Source organism: Notechis scutatus, chromosome 6 (assembly GCF_049901735.1).
Source record: "Notechis scutatus isolate UNSWTSFEM ecotype Mainland chromosome 6, rNotScu1.2, whole genome shotgun sequence".
NCBI classification, from domain to species: Eukaryota; Metazoa; Chordata; class Lepidosauria; order Squamata; family Elapidae; genus Notechis; species Notechis scutatus.
Window position 1 is genome coordinate 82,210,281 of NC_142014.1, and position 22,312 is coordinate 82,232,592.

At 50.9% G+C, this 22,312-nt stretch overlaps 1 protein-coding gene across 2 annotated transcripts; it reads right to left on the minus strand.

Moving 5' to 3' along the window:
• Positions 1 to 5,391: 5,391 nt before the first annotated feature.
• Positions 5,392 to 16,608, minus strand: LOC113432180 (C-type lectin lectoxin-Lei1). 2 transcript variants are annotated; one of them, XM_087969001.1, is made up of 5 exons: positions 16,504 to 16,608; positions 13,212 to 13,309; positions 10,308 to 10,445; positions 9,107 to 9,221; positions 5,392 to 5,658 (listed from the first exon to the last, which is right to left on the minus strand). In XM_087969001.1, exons 1-5 carry the CDS (start codon positions 16,559 to 16,561, stop codon positions 5,597 to 5,599), a joined length of 471 nt encoding a protein of 156 aa, XP_087825127.1. In that variant the 5' UTR covers positions 16,562 to 16,608; the 3' UTR covers positions 5,392 to 5,596. The 2 variants fall into 2 exon arrangements, with proteins under 2 accessions (XP_087825127.1, XP_087825126.1); XM_087969000.1 differs by lacking the exon at positions 5,392 to 5,658 and having other exon boundaries at positions 8,985 to 9,221.
• Between the last annotated feature and the right edge of the window lie 5,704 nt (positions 16,609 to 22,312).

Sequence of the window (22,312 nt, forward strand, 5' to 3'; positions counted from 1 at the left end):
ATTTCCTTGCATGAAGCCAAAAGTCTCTCTCTCTCTCTCTCTCTCTTCCCCTGAGAACGGAGCTGGAGACGGCATCCTGAGGTTCCAAATAAAGAACGATCGATCAGTAGGAAAACGGGGTGGGGAATTTTCTTGCAGACTTTTTTGGGGATTTTCCCAGGGTCTCTGGTCTGCAGGATTTAAAATGATGAGTTTGGTGGTCCCTGAGGTCCAAAAGGTTGGTGACCCCTGGTTTAAGCACACCTTGGTTTTAATTGCCTGTTTTGACATTTTCTTTTTCCTTTTCCTTTTTCTTTATCAATGTCAATATGGAAAAAGATCCTTTTTGTTTTGGCCAGGGTAGATTTGTTTGGCCCTTATTCCACCCCCAAGGGAATGGATGCCAACGTACTTACACACTCATTTTTTGTGGGTCAGTGTGAAACTCAAAACTTGGTTTGCAAAGCATTCCAAAGCAATCAATCCAAAGCTGATTTCTTCAATTATGTCCTGGCACATGTGTCAAACAGGTTCAGTGGTGGAGGTCATTGTGGCTGATTGAACCCTATCCAGAAAATTTGGGAAGGGGGCCTGGCTTATTCCTTGACCTTTGCCAAAGGAAGCCACTGTGGACTTCTGACTTTTGGTCACCTTCAGGTGTTAGTTCTATCGTGTTTCTCCAACAATACGACCTTGTCAAGTAGGAAGACTCTGCATGTTTTCTAGGCATAAAATGAAATTAAGACCCTCCCCCCAAATTTAGTCCTATTTTAAAACATGCAAAATGGGGGGAAGGGCGGGCGGACTTGCCGTTAGGAGCGCCCTGCGGGCAGCAATTCCTTGCCACCAGCTGCTCCTAATGGGCGATCATGGCAGAGCGCGGAGAGCTCCCTACTCCTGCCAAGCACCTTTGCGGCAGACCCAAGACCTTCAGCGCCCGCCGCTGTTGATTTCCCTTCTGCCCATGCCGCCGCCGCGTTTGGAGCTACCACTTCCACATTTGGAGCACCACTGCTGTTTGGAGCTGCCGCTTCTGCATTTGGAGCTAACGCTGTGTTTTGAGCTTCCACTTCCGTGTTTGGAACCCCACCGCTGTTTGAAGCACTGCCGCTGTTTGGAGCTCCACCACCATTTGGAGCGCCGCCGCCACTCCAAACACGGCAGCAGCTCCAAACGCAGAAGTGGCAGCTCCAAACATGATGGCGGTGCTCCAAATGGCGGCCGCACTCCAAATGGCAGCGGCACTCCAAACACAGAAGCGGCAGCTCCAAACGTGGTGGCGGAATGGGCAGAAGGGAAAGCAACAGCGGCGGGTGCCAAAGGTCTTGGGTCTGCAGTAAAGGTGGGAGTAGGGAGCTCTCTGAGCTTCGCCATGATCACCCGTTAGGAGCGGCTGGTATCAAGGCTGCCCGCGGGGCACTCTAGATGAGGATAAAAGGGGGGAATTAAGTCACCCCCGAAAAGACGGTCTAGCTGTTTTTTCGGGGCTCAAAAAAATATAAGACCCGGCCTTATTTTATGAGAAACACGGTAAAAGTCAGTAGATCTGTTAGCGTGCCTAAACAGAATCCCAGCCGGAAAGGTAGATTAAAATCTCTTTATTTGTGCACACGAGAAAAGAGAAACATCTCACCCAAAAGAGGAGAAGAGGGACCCCTTTTAAAAAGGTGGAAAGTTGCTTTATGTACAGTTCAAACATTTTGGGTTTGGAATGAGTTATTTCATTTTATCCCTCTGTGATGAAGCATGCATGCTCAATAGCTTTAGTAAGGTGGAGGGAAAGGTTCCCCTCCTGGCACATCCGTGCTAGTCGTTTCTGGCTCTAGGGGGCGCTGCTCATCTCCATTACAAAGCCAAAGAGCCAACGCTGTCCGAAGACGTCTCCATGGTCATGTGGCCGGCAGGACTGAACTGTTCTGACCCAAACCTTGTTCCAAGGAAACAAAAACCAGATGGAGGTAACAGCAAAACCTTTTAATGATACTTTACGAATTCTGTTCCTTCCCGGCTAAAATGCTGTTTCAAATTAATGGTCTCTGATAAGAACGAGCCTTGCCAAGGTGGTGCAAGGCTGCCAAGAACACTAGATAAAGTTGCCAAGAAATATTTCAAAATACAAAGAATCTCCACACACCAACCAAGGTATTCCGAACGTCCACAAGGCTTGAGTGCAAAAACGTCTTTGCTTCCTGCAAAGAACTCCGGTTTCTCAGCTGGTTTTTATCCCTTAAGGGAGGGGGCCATCCCCTTGCAATCTTACTCCCAAGTCGCCCATGCTGTTGCAGCTGCTCTTTCCTTCTAGCAGCCCTGCGCGCATGCGCACTGGGCACAGGCTCCTCGGGGGCCTCTTCCTCACTGCTGCCAGCCTCCACCATCTCCAAAGGCAGCACTCCACTCCCTGATGGTCCTGGCCCCATCCCTGCATCACACGCAGGCCCCTCATCTGAGTCCTCGCTCTCCGAGACCTCAGCCGTCCGCACCTGCTGCCGGCGAACCACAACATAAATGCCAAAGGCGCACTGAGCAACGCTGTGACCTTCCCACTAAAGGGGACCCTATTTTTCTACTCGCAGTTTTTACATGCTTTCAAACTGTTAGGTTGGCAGAAGCTGGGACAAGTAACGGGAGCTCACTCCATTACGTGGCGCTGGGGATTCGAACCACCGACCTTCCTGATCGACAAGCTCAGTGTCTTAGCCACTGAGCCACCGCGTCCCTTCATAACTTTTGTATGTGACCTGTAATATTTCAAAGCATCCCATAATGATCTTCTTTATGCTCATATTCAGGAGGCGTGTTTCCCACATTCTAATGAGTTACTACAGTTCAGGCCAATGTACAATAAAAGGAGAATATTTGTCCTTGGCAAGTTTGAACCAGTTCTTATCCGACTCTGCATTCCTCACAGAGAGCTTCTGGGTGATTTCAAAGACATCTTGATCTACTGGGAACATGAATCAAAGAAACTTCCAGTGACTGAAGGCATTAATCAAAGACACACACACACACACACACACACACACACACAGCCTTCTGCTGATGGGTCTCTGAGAAAGCCTCAGCTAGCATTCTGTGCGACAATAAACTCTCTTTGGAACACATCTGAGCATTTGTCTTTTGTCATGAAGTGGCCTGATGTGGGGCTTGGGGTCCCCCAGGCACTTTCACGGAGACCCTCCTCCCCTGCTTTGGCTGGGGAACCCCGAGGGATCCACATAGCCCCTGGGTCCTATTTGGGGGACATCCCTCTTTTTATTGGCTTATACCATAATAAATAGGGGACAGCACAGCATCCTTTTGGGGTGCCTGTCCTTCAGCCCATGTTGTATCAATAGAGGAGAACCTTTGTAGCTCTGGGTTGAACTGTGGGGTCCTTGGTGGGGTCCTTGGAGCTTGGTGGTTTCTTTGCAGCCGTTACATGACCCAACTAGGTAACATCATCAGTGCTAGAAGGGAGTGAGGTTTGCAAAGAGGAGGAGGAGGTGGAAGACGAAGGAGGGAAGGAAGGAAGGAAGGAAGGAAGGAAGGAAGGAAGGAAGGAAGGAAGGAAGGAAGGAAGGAAGGAAGGAAGGAAGGAAGGAAGGAAGGAAGGAAGGAAGGAAGGACTGTGGGGTCCTTGATGCTCTCTGAGCTTGGTGGTCTCCTTGCAGACATTTCATGACCCAACTAGGGAACATCATCAGTGCTAGAAGGGAGTCGGTTTGGGGGAGGGGAAAAGGAGGAGGATTGTGGGGCCCTTGGTGCTCTCTGAGCTGGGTGATTTCCTTGCAGACGTTTCCTGACCCAACTAGGGAACAATATCAGGGATAGAAGGGGCTTGTATATGAATAGAATGCAAGCTCCACTCCCTTGTGTAAGCACTGCATGATGTTACCTAGTTGGGTCATGAAACATCTGCAAAAAAAAAAAAAAAAAAACCACTCAGAGAGCAACTGAGGACACTACAGCCAAGTTATGTTGTGCTGTCTTTTCTGTGCATCTTGGCTCATCAGCAGGAACTGTGAGAGGGATGTTGGAGTCTTAGTGGACAACCAGGTAAAGAGGAGCCAGCCATGTGCAGCAGCAGCCAAAAAAGCCAATGCAATCCTACGTTGCATTAGCAGAGGGAAACAATCGAGATCAAGGGAGGTACTAATACCACTCTATAAAGCCCTAGTAAGACCACACCTAGAGTCCTGCATCCAGTCTTGTTCACCACATTATAAAAAAGATGCTGAGGCTCTAGAAAGAGTGCAGAGAAGAGCAACCAGGATGATGAGGGGACTGGAGGCTCAAACATACAACGAACAGTTGCAGGAACTGGGCTTGGCTAGTCTAGGGAAGAGAAGGACCAGGGGAGACAGGAGAGCATCTTCCAATATTTGAGGGGCTGCCACAGAGAGGAGGAAGGGGGTCAAGCTATTGTCCAAAGCACCTGAAGGCCAGACAAGGAACAATGGATGGAAACTGAACAAGGAGAAATTCAACCTGGAAATAAGGAGAAATTTTCTGACAGTGAGAACAATCAACCCATGGAACAGAAGTTGCCTTCGGAAGTTGTGGGAGTGCCATCACTTGAGACCTTCAAGAAGAGACTGGACTGGCATTTGCCAGAAATGGTGTAGGGTCTCCCGCTTGGGTGGGGGTTGGACTAGATCAGTGATCCCCAACCTTTTGACGCCGTGGACCGCATCAGCTGGGCGCCGCGCCGGTCGATCACTGGGCGCCGCCATCTTTTCGCAAAAAGATGGCGGCGCAGCAGCTTTTCGGTAGAAATGGCTTTCTACCCGGAAAAGCTCACGAGCGTCGCCGCCATCTTTGATGAAAGCTTCCGTGAGCTTTCTACCGGAAAAGCTCACCGGAAGCACTTTACCAAAAGATGGCGGCGCCCAGCAACCAGCGGCCCGGTAAGACTTGTTCCGGGACCGTCCCGGTCCACGGACCGCGGTTGGGGACCCTGGACTAGATGACCTACAAGGTCCCTTCCAACTCTGATTATCTGTTAATCAAGGAGAGATTCAACCTAAAACTAAGGAGGAATTTTCTGACAGGGAGAGCGATCAACCGATGGAACAGAAGTTGCCTTCGGAAGTTGTGGGAGCTTCATCCCTGGAGGCTTTCAAGAAGAGACTGGACTGCTCTCTATCAGAAATGATGTGGGTCGGGTCTCCTGCTTGGCCAAGGAGGGGTTGGACTAGATGACCTCCAAGGTCTCTTTTAACTCCGATTCTGTCAGCTCTGCAAGGAGCCCAAGCCTCCAATGAAAATGAGGATTGACCAACAAGGAAGCCTCCAAGCATTTTAACGGATGCTCCTTCCGATGAGATCACAGCCCCTCCCCACCCCACCCCCACCCTCCCAATGCCAAGCCCCGCCATGTAGACGTCTCGACGTTTGGACCTCCACCCTCTCCCGCAGAATAAACCAGGCCGGTTGTGCTAAAACAGAGTTTATTTGACCTTCCGGCCCATCGGGGGGAGCAAAAATCAGACCCAAGCTACCGAAAGCATCCATGAAGCGAAGGGGGTGCATGCAAAGCAGAGATTTTTGGCAGGTGGGTTGGGGGGCGCCGTGTATCTGTGCGGCGGGGGCTTCCTTGATTCTCCAGGTTTCCTCAGGTGCTTCCCACGGACTGTGGCTACATCTTGCAGATGAAACGATTCTTGGATTCACACTTGGAAGCTTCCCAACTAGAATGCCCTGGGCGGAAAAAGAGAGAGAGAGAGAGAGAGAGAGAGAATGGCAGTTTTGGGCAGCACAAGAGAAAGTTTTGCAGCGAAATCCCGCAGGTGGAGATGGATCTAGGACATCACTTCAAGGTCCCCTCCCTCTCGGCCAGGGGGACATGAGGGTACCACAGGGGAAGAGGATGAGGGTCCAACAGGGTGTAGTAACTTGGATAATTTACCCGGCTGTCCGGTTTATTTTATTTTGTCTTTTTTTTAATTTACTCATTTGCATCCCACCTTTATTATTTTAATAAACCACTCAAGGCAGCACACACCTTCCTCCTCCTCCTCCTCCTCCTCCTCTTTTTCCCACAACAACGACTTCAGCAATAGAGTGGTCAATGTCTGGAATACTCTACCCGACTCTGTAGTTTCTTCCCCAAACCCCAAAAACTTTAACTTTAGACTGTCTACTATTGACCTCACCCCTTTCCTAAGAGGTCTGTTGGGGGCGTGCATAAGCGCACCAACGTGCCTACCGTCCCTGTCCTATTGTTTCTCTTATTCTTCTTTTATCTTTCTTATATGTACCCATTTCATGTATTCACAACTATGTATACACTTATACTTATTATCTTGTAAACAATTGGCAAATCAAATAAATAAATAAAATAAAATAAATAAACCTTGTGAGGTGGGTTGGGCTCAGGGCTGGGATTCAAAGATCACAGCAACCGTTCACTGCCTGGTTGCTGGGTGGGTGGGGCCTTTTGGCACTTTCTGTTTCCGGCTTCTGGTGGCCCACCAGAGCCTGGGGGAGGCCATTTTCACCCTCCCAAGGGTCTGGAGGAATCCCCTGAGCCTCTGGGAGGGCGAAAACAGCCTCCCTGGGGCTCTGGAGGCCCTCCGGAAGCTGGAAACAGGCTGGTTTCTGGACTTCCAGAAGGCCCATTTTCCCCCTCCCAGAGCCTCTGCACAGACCCTGCACTTACCTGCATCGCGTGGAGACCCCTGGGAGGGGAGGGGCGGGGGGGTCGGGCCAGCGGGGCAGTTGACATACCGGTTTGGTGAACCAGCTGTAACTTTAACATCCAGTTAGCTTGAACTGATCCGAACCAGTAGAATCCCACCCCTGGTTGGGCTTAGAGAAAGCAATTGGCCCAAAGTCACCCAGCTGGCTTTCATGGCTAAGGAGGGACTAGAATTCCTTGTCTCCTGGCGATTGGCCCAAAGTCACCCAGCTGGCTTTCATGGCTAAGGAGGGACTAGAATTCCTTGTCTCCTGGCGATTGGCCCAAAGTCACCCAGCTGGCTTTCATGGCTAAGGAGGGACTAGAATTCCTTGTCTCCTGGCGATTGGCCCAAAGTCACCCAGCTGGCTTTCATGGCTAAGGAGGGACTAGAATTCCTTGTCTCCTGGCGATTGGCCCAAAGTCACCCAGCTGGCTTTCATGCCCAAGGCGGGACTAGAATTCCTTGTCTCCCGGCGATTGGCCCAAAGTCACCCAGCTGGCTTTCATGGCTAAGGTGGGACTAGAATTCCTTGTCTCCTGGCGATTGGCCCAAAGTCACCCAGCTGGCTTTCATGGCTAAGGTGGGACTAGAATTCCTTGTCTCCTGGCGATTGGCCCAAAGTCACCCAGCTGGCTTTCATGCCCAAGGCGGGACTAGAATTCCTTGTCTCCCGGCGATTGGCCCAAAGTCACCCAGCTGGCTTTCATGGCTAAGGCGGGACTAGAATTCCTTGTCTCCCGGCGATTGGCCCAAAGTCACCCAGCTGGCTTTCATGGCTAAGGCGGGACTAGAATTCCTTGTCTCCTGGCGATTGGCCCAAAGTCACCCAGCTGGCTTTCATGGCTAAGGAGGGACTAGAATTCCTTGTCTCCCGGCGATTGGCCCAAAGTCACCCAGCTGGCTTTCATGGCTAAGGCGGGACTAGAATTCCTTGTCTCCTGGCGATTGGCCCAAAGTCACCCAGCTGGCTTTCATGCCCAAGGCGGGACTAGAATTCCTTGTCTCCCGGCGATTGGCCCAAAGTCACCCAGCTGGCTTTCATGGCTAAGGCGGGACTAGAATTCCTTGTCTCCCGGCGATTGGCCCAAAGTCACCCAGCTGGCTTTCATGGCTAAGGCGGGACTAGAATTCCTTGTCTCCCGGCGATTGGCCCAAAGTCACCCAGCTGGCTTTCATGGCTAAGGAGGGACTAGAATTCCTTGTCTCCCGGCGATTGGCCCAAAGTCACCCAGCTGGCTTTCATGCCCAAGGCGGGACTAGAATTCCTTGTCTCCCGGCGATTGGCCCAAAGTCACCCAGCTGGCTTTCATGGCTAAGGAGGGACTAGAATTCCTTGTCTCCTGGCGATTGGCCCAAAGTCACCCAGCTGGCTTTCATGGCTAAGGAGGGACTAGAATTCCTTGTCTCCTGGCGATTGGCCCAAAGTCACCCAGCTGGCTTTCATGGCTAAGGTGGGACTAGAATTCCTTGTCTCCTGGCGATTGGCCCAAAGTCACCCAGCTGGCTTTCATGGCTAAGGAGGGACTAGAATTCCTTGTCTCCTGGCGATTGGCCCAAAGTCACCCAGCTGGCTTTCATGGCTAAGGTGGGACTAGAATTCCTTGTCTCCTGGCGATTGGCCCAAAGTCACCCAGCTGGCTTTCATGGCTAAGGAGGGACTAGAATTCCTTGTCTCCTGGCGATTGGCCCAAAGTCACCCAGCTGGCTTTCATGGCTAAGGAGGGACTAGAATTCCTTGTCTCCTGGCGATTGGCCCAAAGTCACCCAGCTGGCTTTCATGGCTAAGGCGGGACTAGAATTCCTTGTCTCCTGGTGATTGGCCCAAAGTCACCTAGCTGGTGTCAGTTTTGGAAGGCATATTTTACTTAGAAGCTTCCAAGCTGCCACATCTTTGGGCCTGGGAATTTGGGAGGGGGGAATTTCATGGAGAGGTGGAAGATTAGACATAACAACCTTATTCCCATAAAGTCAAGGACAAGTGACCCTGCACCTGCAAAGCTGTGCCTGGAAGAATGTCTCCCGTTGGGACAAGGGTTGATTGGGCCATGGGATGGACTGGTGGGTGCAGGGGATGATGGGTCTCTGGACTTTCCGTTGGGAAGGGGAAAGCCAGAACTCTCAGATTTAGGTTTTCCCCGATGTGCCCGTTTGGCTCCCTTCATAAATTCTTCCTGGAATGAACATTGTTTCTGAGTGCTGAATAAAGTGGGGAGTTTCGTGGGAGTGCTGATAGCTGGCTTCCATGTCTAGGCAGGACTAGAACTCGCAGTCTGGTTGGCCCAAAGTCAACCAGCCAGCTTTCACAGCCAAGGCAGGACTTGAGTTCATGGACTCCTGCTTTCTAATCTGGTGCCTTAACTACTTCACCATCGGTGGCCAGGGGCTCAGGGTTCGAAACAGGGTCCTGTTTGGGTACTTATTGTGGGAAGCGCTCCTTGGGCTCCCTCCCCTCCATCTCGGCTTACCTGAGACACTTCTCAACTTAGCGCAGTACTCCTCATGATCAGTATTGCCGGGTTCAAATATTCCCCAGGATGTATAATCAAAATTGGAGCCATCAGTCCACTCCCAGGTGCGATTCTGTAATGACAGAGGAGCCATGTCAGCCAACTGAGGAAGGGGCTCTGGCTATGCAAGGCCAGGGGGTAGGGGTACACCAAACTCTCTCTCCCCCCTCTCTTTCTCTCCCTCCCTCTCTCTTTCTCTCTCTCTTTCTCTCCTTCCTTCCCTCCCTCCTGCCTCTCTTTCTCTCTCCCTTTCTCTCCCTCCCTCCTTCCCTCCCCTCTCTTTTTCTCTTTCCTCCCTCTCTTTCTCTCTCTTTCCCTCCCTCTCTTCTTTTCCTCCACCCTCCCTCTCTCTCTCTCTCTCTCTCCTCTCTTTCCCTCTCTCTCCTCCACCCTCCCTCTCTTTCTCTCTTTCTCTCCTTCCTTCCTCCCTCCCCCTCTCTCTTCCCTCTCTCTCCCTCTCTCTCTTTCCTCCCTCTCTTTCTCTCTCTCCCTCCCTCTCTTTCTCTCTCTCCCCCCTCCCTCTCTTTCTCTCTCTTTCTCTCCCTCCTTCCTTCCCTCCCCTCTCTCTTTCTCTTTCCCTCCCTCTCTTTCTCTCTTTCCCTCCCTCTCTTTCCCTCTCTCTTTCCTCCACCCTCCCCTCTTTCTTTCTTTCTCTCCTTCCTTCCCTCCCCCCCTCTCTCTTCTCTCTTCCCTCCCTCTCTTTCTCTCTTTTCCTCCCTCTCTTTCTCTCTCTCTTCCCTCCCTCCCTCTCTTTCTCTCTCTCTTTCTCTCCTTCCTTCCCTCCCTCCTGCCTCTCTTTCTCTCTTTCTCTCTCCTTTCTCTCCCTCCCTCCTTCCCTCCCTCCCTCTCTTTCTCTTTCCCTCCCTCTCTTTCTCTCCCTCCCTCCCTCCCTCCCTCTCTCTCTCCCTTTCCCATGTGGGGACTCCTGGGAGGGGCTGAGTGGGGACTCCAAACCAGATGTAAAATTAACATCCGGTTCTCCTGAACTGGCGTGAACCAGCTGAATCCCACCCCTGGTCTTATCCAAGGCAAGAATATTCCATAGGGAGAGAGATCTGTGACTCCCATGGGAGGGCTGGTTAGTAAAAAAAAAAAAAAAAAACCACCATCAGAAACAGTCAAGATAAATCGATAAAGATTAACATCAGAGAGGACTTACTTTCCCTGGATCATTCAGTCCAATCCAGACATCAGTGATGACCAGTCTCCTGAAGATCGCCGTTTGGATGTAACGGGACTCTATTTGGCTGTGGATGGAGGCCAGATGGCTGCTGTTATGAAGCTGCACGCAGGATGCCTGGGAGAGAGAGGCGCAACAGAGAAACATCCTGGTTCAACAGAGAAGGACCCTGCGGTCTCTGTGCATTTGTAAGGAGCCGCGGTGGCGCAGTGGTCAGAGGGCAGTACTGCAGGCTCCTTCTGCTGACTGCCGGCTGACTGCAATTTGGCAATTCGAATCTCACCAGGCTCAAGTTGGACTCAGCTTTCCGTCCTTCCGAGGTTGGTAAAATGAGGACCCAAATTGTTGGGGGCAAGAGGCTGACTCTGTAAACCGCTTAGAGGGGGCTGTGGAGCACTGTGAAGCAGTATATAAGTCTAAGGGCTAAAGAAGGAAGGGAGGAAGAGGGAGGAAGAAAGGAAGGAAGGAAAATAGAAAATGGGAAGAAAGAAAGAAAGGAAGGAAGGAACAAAGGAGAGAAAAGGGGAAGGAAGGAAGGAAAAGAGAAAAGGGGAAGGAAGGAAGGAAGGAAGGAAGGAAGGAAGGAAGGAAGGAAGGAAGGAAGGAAGGAAGGAAGGAAGGAAGGAAGGAAGGAAGGGCAGTGGTGGCACAGTGGTTAGAATGGAGTATTGCAGGCTAATTCTGCCCACTGCAAGGAATTCGATCCTGACCAGTTCAAGGTTGAACTCAGCCTTCCCTCCTTCCGAGGTGGGTAAAATGAGGACCCAGATTGTTGGGGGGACAAGAGGCTGACTCTGTAAACCGCTTAGAGAGGGCTGTGAAGCACTGTGAAGCAGTATATAAGTCAAAGGGCTATGATTGTTAGAGTTTGCAGCAGAAATTCAAGTCCAGAAAACACACAGATAACTGATTCAGCAGGTTCATTAACTTCTTTATAAACATAATTAAACGTACAATACCAGTAGTTTCTTCCAACGCGGCATAAGCAAAAACACGAGCAGAAGCATTTCTCAGCCAAGCCCACAGAGCCAAACCACACCCAGGCTGCCAGCTCCCATTGGCTGGTCTGTTGCCATGCTTACTTTGTTAACCATGTCTCTGCCAGTTAATGAATATACTCTGACAAAGCCTCCATCTTGATTTAGTAGAGACTCGTAGCTGTCCTCAGCTTTTGAACAATTCCCAATTCAGAAGTTAGAACATCTGCTCCCTCCTTTAATTAAGACCCTAGGTTGAACCCATAGATCAACCTTTTGGGTAGTGGGGGTCCACATGCTTCCTGCCAGTGAAGCCCCCTCTGACACAACAAAGGTGTGTGCTCCCCAAAGTTTCTGATAGGAGCAAAAGGAAAAGTTTGCAAAACTTTGGAGGGCGCCCAATGCATCTCAGCCTTCAGCATTTTGGGAGACGTCCATGCCAGCGCCTGTCCGGCTGTCATGCCCTGTGGGAGTCTGAATCGGAGGAGGAAGATGAACAGCTGACAGGGGGCAGAGGAGTGGCTCCATTGGCTGTGGAGGAAACTGGGGAAGGGCAACATCCAGCTGGGCAGAGCAGGGAAGAGGTAGAGCAAGGGAGAGGGAATCTGGAGGAAGACCCAGGCCCACCCCCTCTTCATCCTAGAGCACGCAGGGAGGAACAGAGAAGAGAGCAACGTGGGTTGCATGGCTTACAAGGGAGGAAAGGGCCCTGATTCCCTTCACAAGGCACACCTGGGAAGGGAGTTTAAAGGAGAGGCAGATGGGAGGGGCGATTGTGGGGGAAAACGCTGAGTTTCACCTAGTGTTGGATGCTGTTATCTGAATTCCTGGCATCCTCCCAACCGATTTGATTTACTGCCATGTTACTTCAATTCTGGAATTCCTTATCTTGCCCTGCCGGATTTATTACCTGATCTTGCCTTGTTGGGTTTATAATTTGAAGTTTTCTGTTTACAACGTTTGGACTGAAGTATCTGCAGCCAAAGGCTGTTGCAGGTTTGTGGGTGAGTTTTTCTCCAGACCGGAGAGGAACCGGCAAAGTTGGAGCTAATAAAGGAACTCGTACTTATTCTCTGGCTGTGTTGCATTTGTGCCACACCCCTTTGGGTCATCACACCGGCTTTTCTCAATCCATCTGTCAGATGCCACTTTATGCTCGCTTGCGTTTCGCTGCCAAACAGCGACAGTCTGTCATGAACTCGGGATAGGGCGGATGGGAAGCGGGTGGGGGGGCTTGGGGGGAAAAGCCCTTCTATGCAATACAGCCACTCCCTCTCGGGCCAAGCTATCTCGCAAGGTTGTTGTTGGGAGGAAAATAGGAGGAAGAAGAAGAAGCATTGGCGCCATGTTAACCGATTTGAGTAATTTATAAAATAAAAATAAAGATGGGATATAAATTCATAAACAACAGATAAATACATTGGAAAAAACCACATTAAGGAGAGGCATTGGTGGAGATGGATGGCAGGAGTGGAGGAAAACGAACCAGGAAAGTTGCAATGCCCTGCCCTTCATGGGCCCCATAGGCTACCCATAAGGCTGCTGCCATCTGCCCATCTTGTGCCCAGAGGCAGGGGAGGAATTGGCAGCCAGGGGCAGCAAACTTTTCCCTGCCATTGTTTCCTCCTGGCTCAAAGAGTGGAAAAGGGAAGCTCAAATGGGCCCAGGTCCTCAGAATATCTGGATTTCAGGCTATCCTAAAATGTTGACCTTCGCTAATGTTTGTAGGCAGGCCAGTCGAGAGAATAATTGCATTATTTTTTTTTGCTATTTTTGCATTCACCCAGCAGTGTCCCTCCCCTTCAGCCCAGCCAGAGGGGTCTTTGGGGGGGGGGTCTTCCAGGCTCTGCCTACACTTCTCCTTTGCCTGGGCTAAGAGATTCACAGGCACACAAGCACTTCTAACCTCGGCATCTTCCCAGGACTTCCATTCTCTGATGACCCTGTAGCAAAATGTCCCAAGGGAGATCCAGTCCGAGGGGCAATGATGATCAGCTCCAATTCCTGTGTGGGGAGAGAGGAAGACCAGTGAGTAGGTGGCCAGGAGAAGAGGAGGAAGAGGAGCTCACACAAGAACGAAGCCGAAAGCACCAGCCTGAAGATGGCGAGTGGGACCTCGTCGAAACATCGCCAAGATACTCTCAATCTTACACGGGAAAAGACCCGAACACACCAAGACCCACACACACACACATATATATATAAATTTTTATTGTACATTTTCCTTTATCATCCATCCCATTTCCCTTTCTGCATGACCGTGTATTGTCTATATCAGTGATCCCCAACCTTTTTTATGCCGCGGCCCAGTACCGGCATCAGCTGGGCGCCGCCATCTTTTTGATGAAAAAGTGCTTCCGGTGAGCTTTCTACCGGAAAAGCTCACCGGAAGCACTTTTTCATCAAAAAGATGACGGCGCCAGCAAACCAGCTGCCGGTAGGACTTGTTCCACGGACCAGTACCGGTCCGCGGACCGGTGGTTGGGGATCCCTGGTCTATATCATGTCTTTTTAAAAGGTACATAATAATATAGACCCTAATTATAACCGTTATTGTCATAAAGATGCCATAGAGTCTCCATCTGTAGTCACTCCGTCTACTTGGATCTATAGCCAAGTACCGTCCAGTGGTGATATTACTTATAGCATCGGCAGATGGTCCAAACCTCGGTTAGAGTTAGCCTCGGTTAATTTCCCAGGGGTGGGGCTGCTGGGGGTCCACAGGGGTTCAGGAAATCCCCTAGCGAAGATTCTGTACCGTTCAGAGACACACACCCCCAAATCCCACTCCCGGCTGGCCCCGTCCACTCCTCCCCTCCCTCTCTTCCCGGGAGTCCCCACGGGGCCCCATTTGGATGCAGGCAAGTGCAGGGCACACCTGGAGCCTCCGGGAGGGTGAAAAATGGGCCACCCAGAAGCAGAAATGGGCCCGTTTCTGGTTTCCAGGGAGCCTCTGGAGCCCAGGGCGGCCATTTTCACCCTCCCGGAGGCTCGAGAACAGCCTCCTAAGCCCTGGGGAGGGCAAAAAGGCCCCTCCCCACGATGCAGGAGGCAGGCTAGGCCACACCCACCATGGCCACGCCCACCCAGCAACCGGGCAGAGAACCCTTTGCTCAAATATTCGAAGCCCGCCCCTGTAATTTCCTTGTCTGGGTTGACTCTGTCCACTTGGGTTGCTTTATCATTCAGCCTTCGGTCCGATCTAAGTATATAAAATCATACATTGCAATGTCCTACCTGTCAGTGAATACTTCAGCTTCAACCATAACAACACAAGAGCACACAATAGATGCAAACTCAAGGTTAATCGCACCAAACTTGACTGAAGGAAATACGACTTCAGCAACAGAGTGGTCAATGTCTGGAATACTCTACCTGACTCTGTGGTTTCTTCCCCAAACCCCAAAAACTTTAACCTTAGACTGTCTACTGTTGACCTCACCCCCTTCCTAAGAGGTCTGTAGGGGGCGTGCATAAGCGCACCAACGTGCCTACCGTCCCTGTCCTATCGTTTCTTTTTATTTTTCTTATATGTATCCATGTATTCATAACTATGTTTTTACTTATACCTATTATCTTTAAGTGATTGACAAATCAGATAAATAAAATAAATAAGTGCACAGTGCAAAGCCAGAAAATGGGGGGTTATTTTTAACGAACTAGATTCCATGACAGTGGTCACTTCAGGCTTGCTACACAATCATTTGGTGCCAGTCTGCCATGAACTCGGGGTGGGTGGGTGGAGGCTTGGATGGGAGGGGGAAGTTTTCCAGGGAAACAAGGTATATGGCATCTCCCTGAGACACAACTTCAAGGTCAACTGGCTGGGAACAGGACACACCCAGCTTCATTTGAAGGACATGTGGCTCTAGGGTGCGAAATGCAAACCTTTCCCTGGGAAAGTCTCATGAGCCATCTAGACTACCACAATGGGCTTCATGAGTGGGGGGGCTACCCTTGAAACACGCTCGAAATTTCAACGGCTGAAGAAGGCAGCACCCAAGCTGTGATCCAATGCAACACACAGGACGCCGATCAGTCCTGAATGATTTGCGTTGGCCTCCTCGAAATTGACATAAGTGTGGCCATTTTAGTTAGTCTTAGTATATATTCTTTTCCTTATTTTCTCTTTGTCCGTCGTGGGGGGAAGGGTTTCGGGCTTGATACATTCCTAAGGGGGGAGGAGTGGCGATAGAGAGAGTTGTTTAGGCTAGCTAGGTGGTTCTTCTTACCGTGGGAAACGAGCTGTCCTTGCTTGGGCCCCTTGAGGTGGACTTTTATGACATCAAGCAATGTTGAATTACTTCTATTGGAGAATGTGACTTTGGGGGGTTGTTTCTAACTTGTAATATTGTGGGGTAATTCCGGGTTGTGTCAGATCTGGAATCACCACGGACTTTGCCAATGTGATGTTTTCGTAAATAAAAGAAATCTTTTTTGAAGATGGACTTTGTATTTTTCTTTTTAAATGGATTTCATCACTTGGGAACCTGACATTATAGATGTTCCACAGCTGCTTGAGGGGCTTCAGGGGGTAATTAGTTGGGGGATTGCCCCCCCCTTCTACCCACTGAAGAGGGGGGCCCTTCTGAAGATGCCCAGCCACCTGTTAGGCATAAACTTTTGTGTGGCTCCAATCGAGCAAAATCCCTACCAAGGAGCAGGGCCCCACTCTTCATAACAAACACATGCATTTTTTTTGCCAAACTTTTCACTTTTAATTAATTGTGCATTTCAATTGCATGGATATAGCTGGCTTTTTGCAAATGGAGTTCGGCAGAGGTGTAAGGTGGGATTAAAGAGGAAGAAAAAACAATTTCAGGGAGAGGATTCTGGAGGGTCAAATCAGGAAAGTGTTCAAAGCAGGGGTGGCATTATACCGGTTCGGCCAAACCGGTTGCTCCAAAGGTCAGCTGAGAGGGAACTGGTTCATTCCTATGTTCTTCTGTTTGGCCCACCTGCCCACCTGGGCTCTAGGCTGTCCTTTATTCCCTGCTTTTTCAACCTCAGCTGCTTTGCACGGCACAACTGACTGCGGTGCACACCGTGTGTTGCACACAGGGCTTGCAGGAGAAGGTGGTTTTCCAATGCCGTGCACGCTCACCAAACCAGTTCTTACACACCGGTTGAATCCCACCCCTGGCTCAAAGGCAAGAAAGTTGTCTTCTCCAGACACCGGAGACCCTGTTCAAACTCACCATTTAGGGATAAAGCCACGACCAGCAAGCTCAGGCTCACCAAGAGGAATCGCCCCATGGTCTTCCTTCCTTCCTTCTCTGCAGAGGCAATAAAAGAGGGGAGAAATTAAAAGGGGAGGCAGGCCATTGGGAAGCCCCCCCCCCAAGGAAGAGGGACCCCCACATTCAACCCAGGACTGAGATTGGAATCAGTTGTTCAGCTGGACCCTGTTCTTTCTTCCTTGGTCATGTCACAGCCTTGGTACTTCAAAGACCCACCAAGAACTCACCACATTTGCAGATGATACTAAGCTGGCAGGAATAGCCAAAACCCAAGAAGATGAGCTCAAGATCCAGATGGATCTTGACAGACTAGAGCACTGGGCTGTATCTAACAAAATGAAATTCAATGTAGAGAAAAGGAAAGTCCTACACTTATGCAAGAAAAACCAAAAGTACACATATAGACTGGGTGAAACCAGGCTCAATAGCAGGAACTGGGAGAGGGATCTTGGAGTCTTAGTGGACAACCAGCTAAATAGGAGCCAGCCGTGTGCAGCAGCTGCCAAAACAGCCAACGCAATCCTAAATTGCATTAGCAGAGGGATACAATCAAGATCAAGTGAGGTACTAATACCACTCTATAAAGCCTTAGTAAGACCACACCTAGAGTGCTGCATCCAGTTTTGGTCACCACACTACAAAAAATATGTTGGGACTCTAGAAAAAGTACAGAGAAGAGCAACCAGGATGATGAGGGGACTGGAGACTAAAACATTATGAAGAACAGTTGCAGGAACTGGGTCTGGCTTGTCTAGGGAAGAGAAGGACCAGGGGAGACAGGAGAGCATCTTCCAATATTTGAGGGGTTGCCCCAGAGAGGAAAGGGGTCAAGCTATTTTCCAAAGCACCTGAAGGCCAGACAAGGAATGATGGATGGAAACTGAACAAGGAGAGATTCAACCTGGAAAATAAGGAGGAATTTTCTGACAATGAGAACAATCAACCCATGGAACAGAAGTTGCCTTCGGAAGTTGTGGGAGCTTCATTACTGGAAGCTTTCAAAAAGACATTGGACTGCCTTCTGTCAGAAATTGTGTAGGGTCTCCTGCTTGGGTGGGAGATTGGACTAGATGACCTAAAAGGTCCCTTCCAACTCTGTTAATCAGTTAAACCCCTTCACTGCTGTGTCATGATTATGGGGTGGGGGCTCCTGAAAAGGTCTCTTCTATATCTGTCTGTCTGCCCCAGAGATCCCCAATAGATCCTTTGCTGTCTGCCTGAGGGACCCTCCTGCAGCCCCGCTGCTGCGACCTGGACATCACCTGCAGGGCCCCCCCACAAGAGATCAGAGGGAGGGAGAGAGATGCAGGTGGGGTCTCACCTGTCAAGTGCCCCCAGGTGTGAGAGTCGCACTCACCTGTCCACAGATAGAAAGTCTTCTCAGTGGCAACTCAAGGTGTTTTCCTCCTGCCGAGGGAATGGAGGCATTTATAGGCAAGGCAGGGGGTGGATTTCTTTAGGGAGGGAGGGGGGCACGGAGGGAGAGAAGGAAATTGCTCGAGGAGGAAATGTTTGGTCTAACCACCAGGAAGTGGGAGAAAAGAACTTTAATCCGGCAGGATTTGCATCCCAGCAGGACAGAAAATCCTGCAATGTGTAAAATGGTCCCAGAGGTCATCCAGTCCAGCCCCTGCTCAGCACCCTGGACACATAACTATCCCACTCTAACCTCCTCTGGATGCTGGGGTTGTTGTTGACAGGTCAACTTTCTCTTTTCGTGTGCCAGATATTTCTAACTTTGGCACCTGGAGGGAGGAACAGCCTCCCAGCATCCTCCTCAAGGAGGCCTTCGCTGTGTTCCACACAAGAGGCCAAGACCTCAACCCAGGTTAGGAAGGCGGGTTTTGCTGTGCCTGGCTTCCTCTGCACGACACGCTTGAGCCACTGGGTCGCAAAGCGAGCTTTGGGATTTGCGTGAACTCCAGGATTTCTCCGAGTGGATCAACATGGCGTGCGAATCTCATCGAGGTTTTGCTGGTGTTGAGAGGCTGTGAAGGATCCCTTGGCAGGGTTTCTCCCTTCAGGGGGAGCCACTCGTTTTATTAATCTATTTCTTTCCAGTGTCCGATGTTTCATGGGATCAGAGCTTATCCCCGAGGCGTTTTCTCCTCATATTTCAATGAAATCTGCAACGGGGGTGGGCTTCAAATTTTTTAGCAAGGGGTCTCTGCCCGATTGCTGGGGGGGCATGGCCATGGGGGCGTGGCCTAGTCAGCCTCTGCACCATGGTGGGGGGCATTTTTGCCCTCCCCAGGCTCCAGATGGCGAAAATAGCCTCCCAGGACTCCAGGAGCTCTCTGGGAGCCACAAACGGGCCCATTTCTGGCTTCCCAAATTTCCAGGAAGCCCGTTTTTTGCCCTCCCCGAACTTCCACACGCACCCAGCGCTTACCTGCATCCAAAACAGGCGACGTAGGGACTCCAGGGAGGGGAGGGCAGGGCCAGCCAAGGGTGGGATTTCGGGGTTTTCCGAACTGCACTGAATCTTAGCTAGGGGATCTTCTGAACCCCTGCGGATCCCCAGCAGCCCAGCCCTGGTCTGCACCCACGGGAAGCCTCCCATTCGTAGCTACCCTGGGGCCCAATTAAACTCTAATGACAACAAGGCGCCGTTTCTTTGGAATTTGGGGCCCCCTAACAAGGATTCCCCCCAAACTCCCAGAGCAGCACTTGAGCTATCGTGGTTGGCAAGCTCAGTGCTAACAATGGAACAAGGGAGCCCCGTGAAGCATTGTGACATCCAGGGCCGTGAGCCAAAAGTGATCTTCTCCCTTTGAAAATAAGACCAGGAAGGAGAAGTGGAGAAGGAACAAATAAGCGAAACCTTGAAACCATCCGAGGCTGGATTGGATTAAGTGTCCTGTACGGGAATTATCGCGTCAAAAGTCTCCTCATCCCATATTGCAAAATGTTTTATATAAACACAGATTATATTTATGCACGCACGTCTGCAGAGGTGTGTGTCTGCATGCACACACACACACACACACACTGCTAGTCCCAAGGACTGATAGTGTCCTTCTAAGTGGTCCAAAGTCTTCCAGCCAGTTTTCATGGAACTAGAACTCACCGTCTCCTGGTGATTGGCCCAAAGTCACCCAATTGGCCCTTCTGCCTAAGGTGGGACTAGCACTCACTGTCTCCTGCTTTCTACCGTCGTGCCTTAGCCACTAGACCAAACTGGCTCTCAAAGATGGCTCACTTGCCCTGAAGAAGTGGTCTCCTCTCATGCGTTGTATGAAGCCCGCACGACTCAAAATGTGTATGAAAATACGGAGAAGACCTGCACAATGTTTACTTCACAAGCTGGCTTTGACCCCAAAACTCCTTTGCCACTTGCCAGCCTCCAAACAAACGTGCTGGCATTTAATGCTTCCAGATGTCCAGAGTGCATACAACCTGGGGAAATTGACTGCGTGCTCTTTTGTCAGCTCAAAAAAACCTCATCTGGGAATGGTGTGAGGCAACCACCAATACCCCAGGAGATGACCTGTGGGACAACAGAGGCCGCAGCCCTTTGCTTTCCACCTGTGAATGAATCTGTGTCACCACCATCAAGAATCCTGGAAGTGTGTCTTTGCAGAAAAAGGGAAGAAGGAAGGAAACAGAGGAGGGGGAAGCCCACCCTTTCTTACATCTCATGAAGTTCCCTCTAAGAGCCCCTCACCCTTTTTCCTTCCTTCCTTCCTTCCTTCCTTCCTTCCTTCCTTCCTTCCTTCCTTCCTTCCTTCCTTCCTTCCTTCCCTCCCTGTGGTGACAGTCTGCCATGAACTATGGAAAAGGGGAGCAGAGGATGCTTGGGGAACGAAAAGGAGCCACTGCGCTTTATCAAGAAGCTGCTTCAAGGTCACCCAGCTGGAAGAAGGAGGGAGTGGCATACCAGAGCATGCTTGAACTGACCATAAGGAAAAGTGGACTTCATTAAACTGGACATACCCAGTTCCTGCAACCCTTCTTCAAATTTTAGCCAGAAGTGGTATTCAACCGATTCACACTGGTTTGCACGAACCGGTAGCAATGATTTGGCATGGGTCTCTGAATGGGTGATAACCCCTGGCTGGCCATGCTCTGGACCTGGTCGCCCGGTCACTCACTTGCCTCGGTCTCTCTCCTAGCTTTCCCTACCATGTGGCAGCCATGGCACAGCTTGGGCACATATGTAGCAGCCCCAGGAAATCCACCCAACTGCCCGCCCTCCTGGAGCACCCATTCTTCCTTTTCCTGGCAGACGCACCTCTTCCAGCCCAGCCCAGCCCAGCCCAGCCAGCCAGCAGGTGGGTGGGTGGATTTCCCGGGGGCTTCTTGCCCCTCTTGTTGCGAGAGGCCTGCAGCTGCTGCATGCTTTTTTTTTGGTGAGGCTGGAGTCCAGTCCCATCGAAAAAAGCACGCCCTGTTCTATGTGCCAGGCCCAGCAAGTCCGAGCAGCCAGCGCATAGAACAGGGCGATGCCAGACCTTTGGAGAAGTGGAGCAAAGCCAGAAACCAGTAATTTTCGCTGCAAGAAACCTGCCACTGCCGCGTGTTCTCCAGCCCCACCGAAAAAAGCACAACATGCGCCGGCCCATTGGAGAAGCGGAGCGGCAGCTACAGGGTTCTCACACCGAAAAAGGCGCAGCTGGAAGAGACTCTTTTTTGGTCTCCAGCCGCCTCTTTCGCAGAACTAGAAGCCTCCCCAACCAGCCGGCTGCTCTCCTCCTCCTCGGCCATACAGAACAACCAGTCAGAGAAGGAGGAGAGCAGGCAGACTCGGCAGGCAGTCGCGATCTTTAGTTGGGCGCTTTTTTTTTGTCAGCCCAATGGCGGAGGAGGAGGAGGAGGGGGAAGGTATGTAGGAAATCACCCTGTTTCTGCAGCATCGGTCATGTGACTGAGCGGGTATGGGCCAACTCGACATCACTCGCAGCAAGGTGCCACATCACCTCGCCGAGTTCGCCATGCTCACCGAGTCACATCACCACTAAGCCACACAAGCCACGCCCACAGATCTGGTAATAGAAAAATTTGAATCCCGTCACTGTTTTTGGCCTCCAATTCCCCTAATCATGCTTCTTGCTCTTCTCCCCACTCTTTCTAAAGTCTCTTTGGACTGGACTCTCTGACGGTGCTTTGGGTGTTGGAACTCTGGGCTTGTGGGCATTGCTACTTCCCTCTTTGCCACGTGGGCCTAGTTTATGGAGCATGGGGAATCCAGAGAGAGGGAAAACTGAGGGTTGAAGTTCACTGGCGCCATTGGTGAGTTGTTTGACACCGGGATAAGTGATCAATAAACTGACCCTACTCCGCGTGGCCAGAGTGACTTGGGTCAGAACATGAGGTGGACATGGAAGGAAAGCATTGTAGCACCAATGGTTATTTCTTTGGAGTCACACTGCTCCCACTGCCACATCGTTGGCATCTGCTCGGATGACGAAGGATTGTTCGGGGTCATTCAGCACTGATTCTTTTGCAAACAATTCTTCCAGTGTTTCAAGTGACTTTTGGCAGGTTAGGCCCCACTGTAGGGGTTGTCCCGGGCGGGTTTCCGTTCCTGGGCTCCCTGTTTTTAGGAGGTCTGTCAAGGGTTTGGCAATCTTCGTGAAGGAGGGGATGAATTGTTGGTAGGAGTTTGCGAACCCCAAGAAGCTGTGTAGCTGCCTGTGGGTGAGAGGAAACTGCCAGCCTAAGCCAGCTTTGCTGTGGTTCACTGGCAACTGGTGCAGCCGGCAGCGGAATTGGACAGTGGGGAAGAACGGGGACCAGGACAGGAGTCTGGGGAGGCTCTGAATAG

What these genes read in the sequence shown, in the direction of transcription:
- LOC113432180 (XM_087969000.1), bottom strand. Translation starts at nt 16,561, where the DNA reads ATGGGGCGATTCCTCTTGGTGAGCCTGAGCTTGCTGGTCGTGGCTTTA. An exon ending in AGTCCTGGGAAGATGCCGAG is followed by an intron (nt 10,446 to 13,211) that starts GTTAGAAGTGCT and finishes TCTCTCTCCCAG; the next exon opens with GCATCCTGCGTGCAGCTTCA. An exon ending in GACTGAATGATCCAGGGAAA is followed by an intron (nt 9,222 to 10,307) that starts GTAAGTCCTCTC and finishes CTGTCATTACAG; the next exon opens with AATCGCACCTGGGAGTGGAC.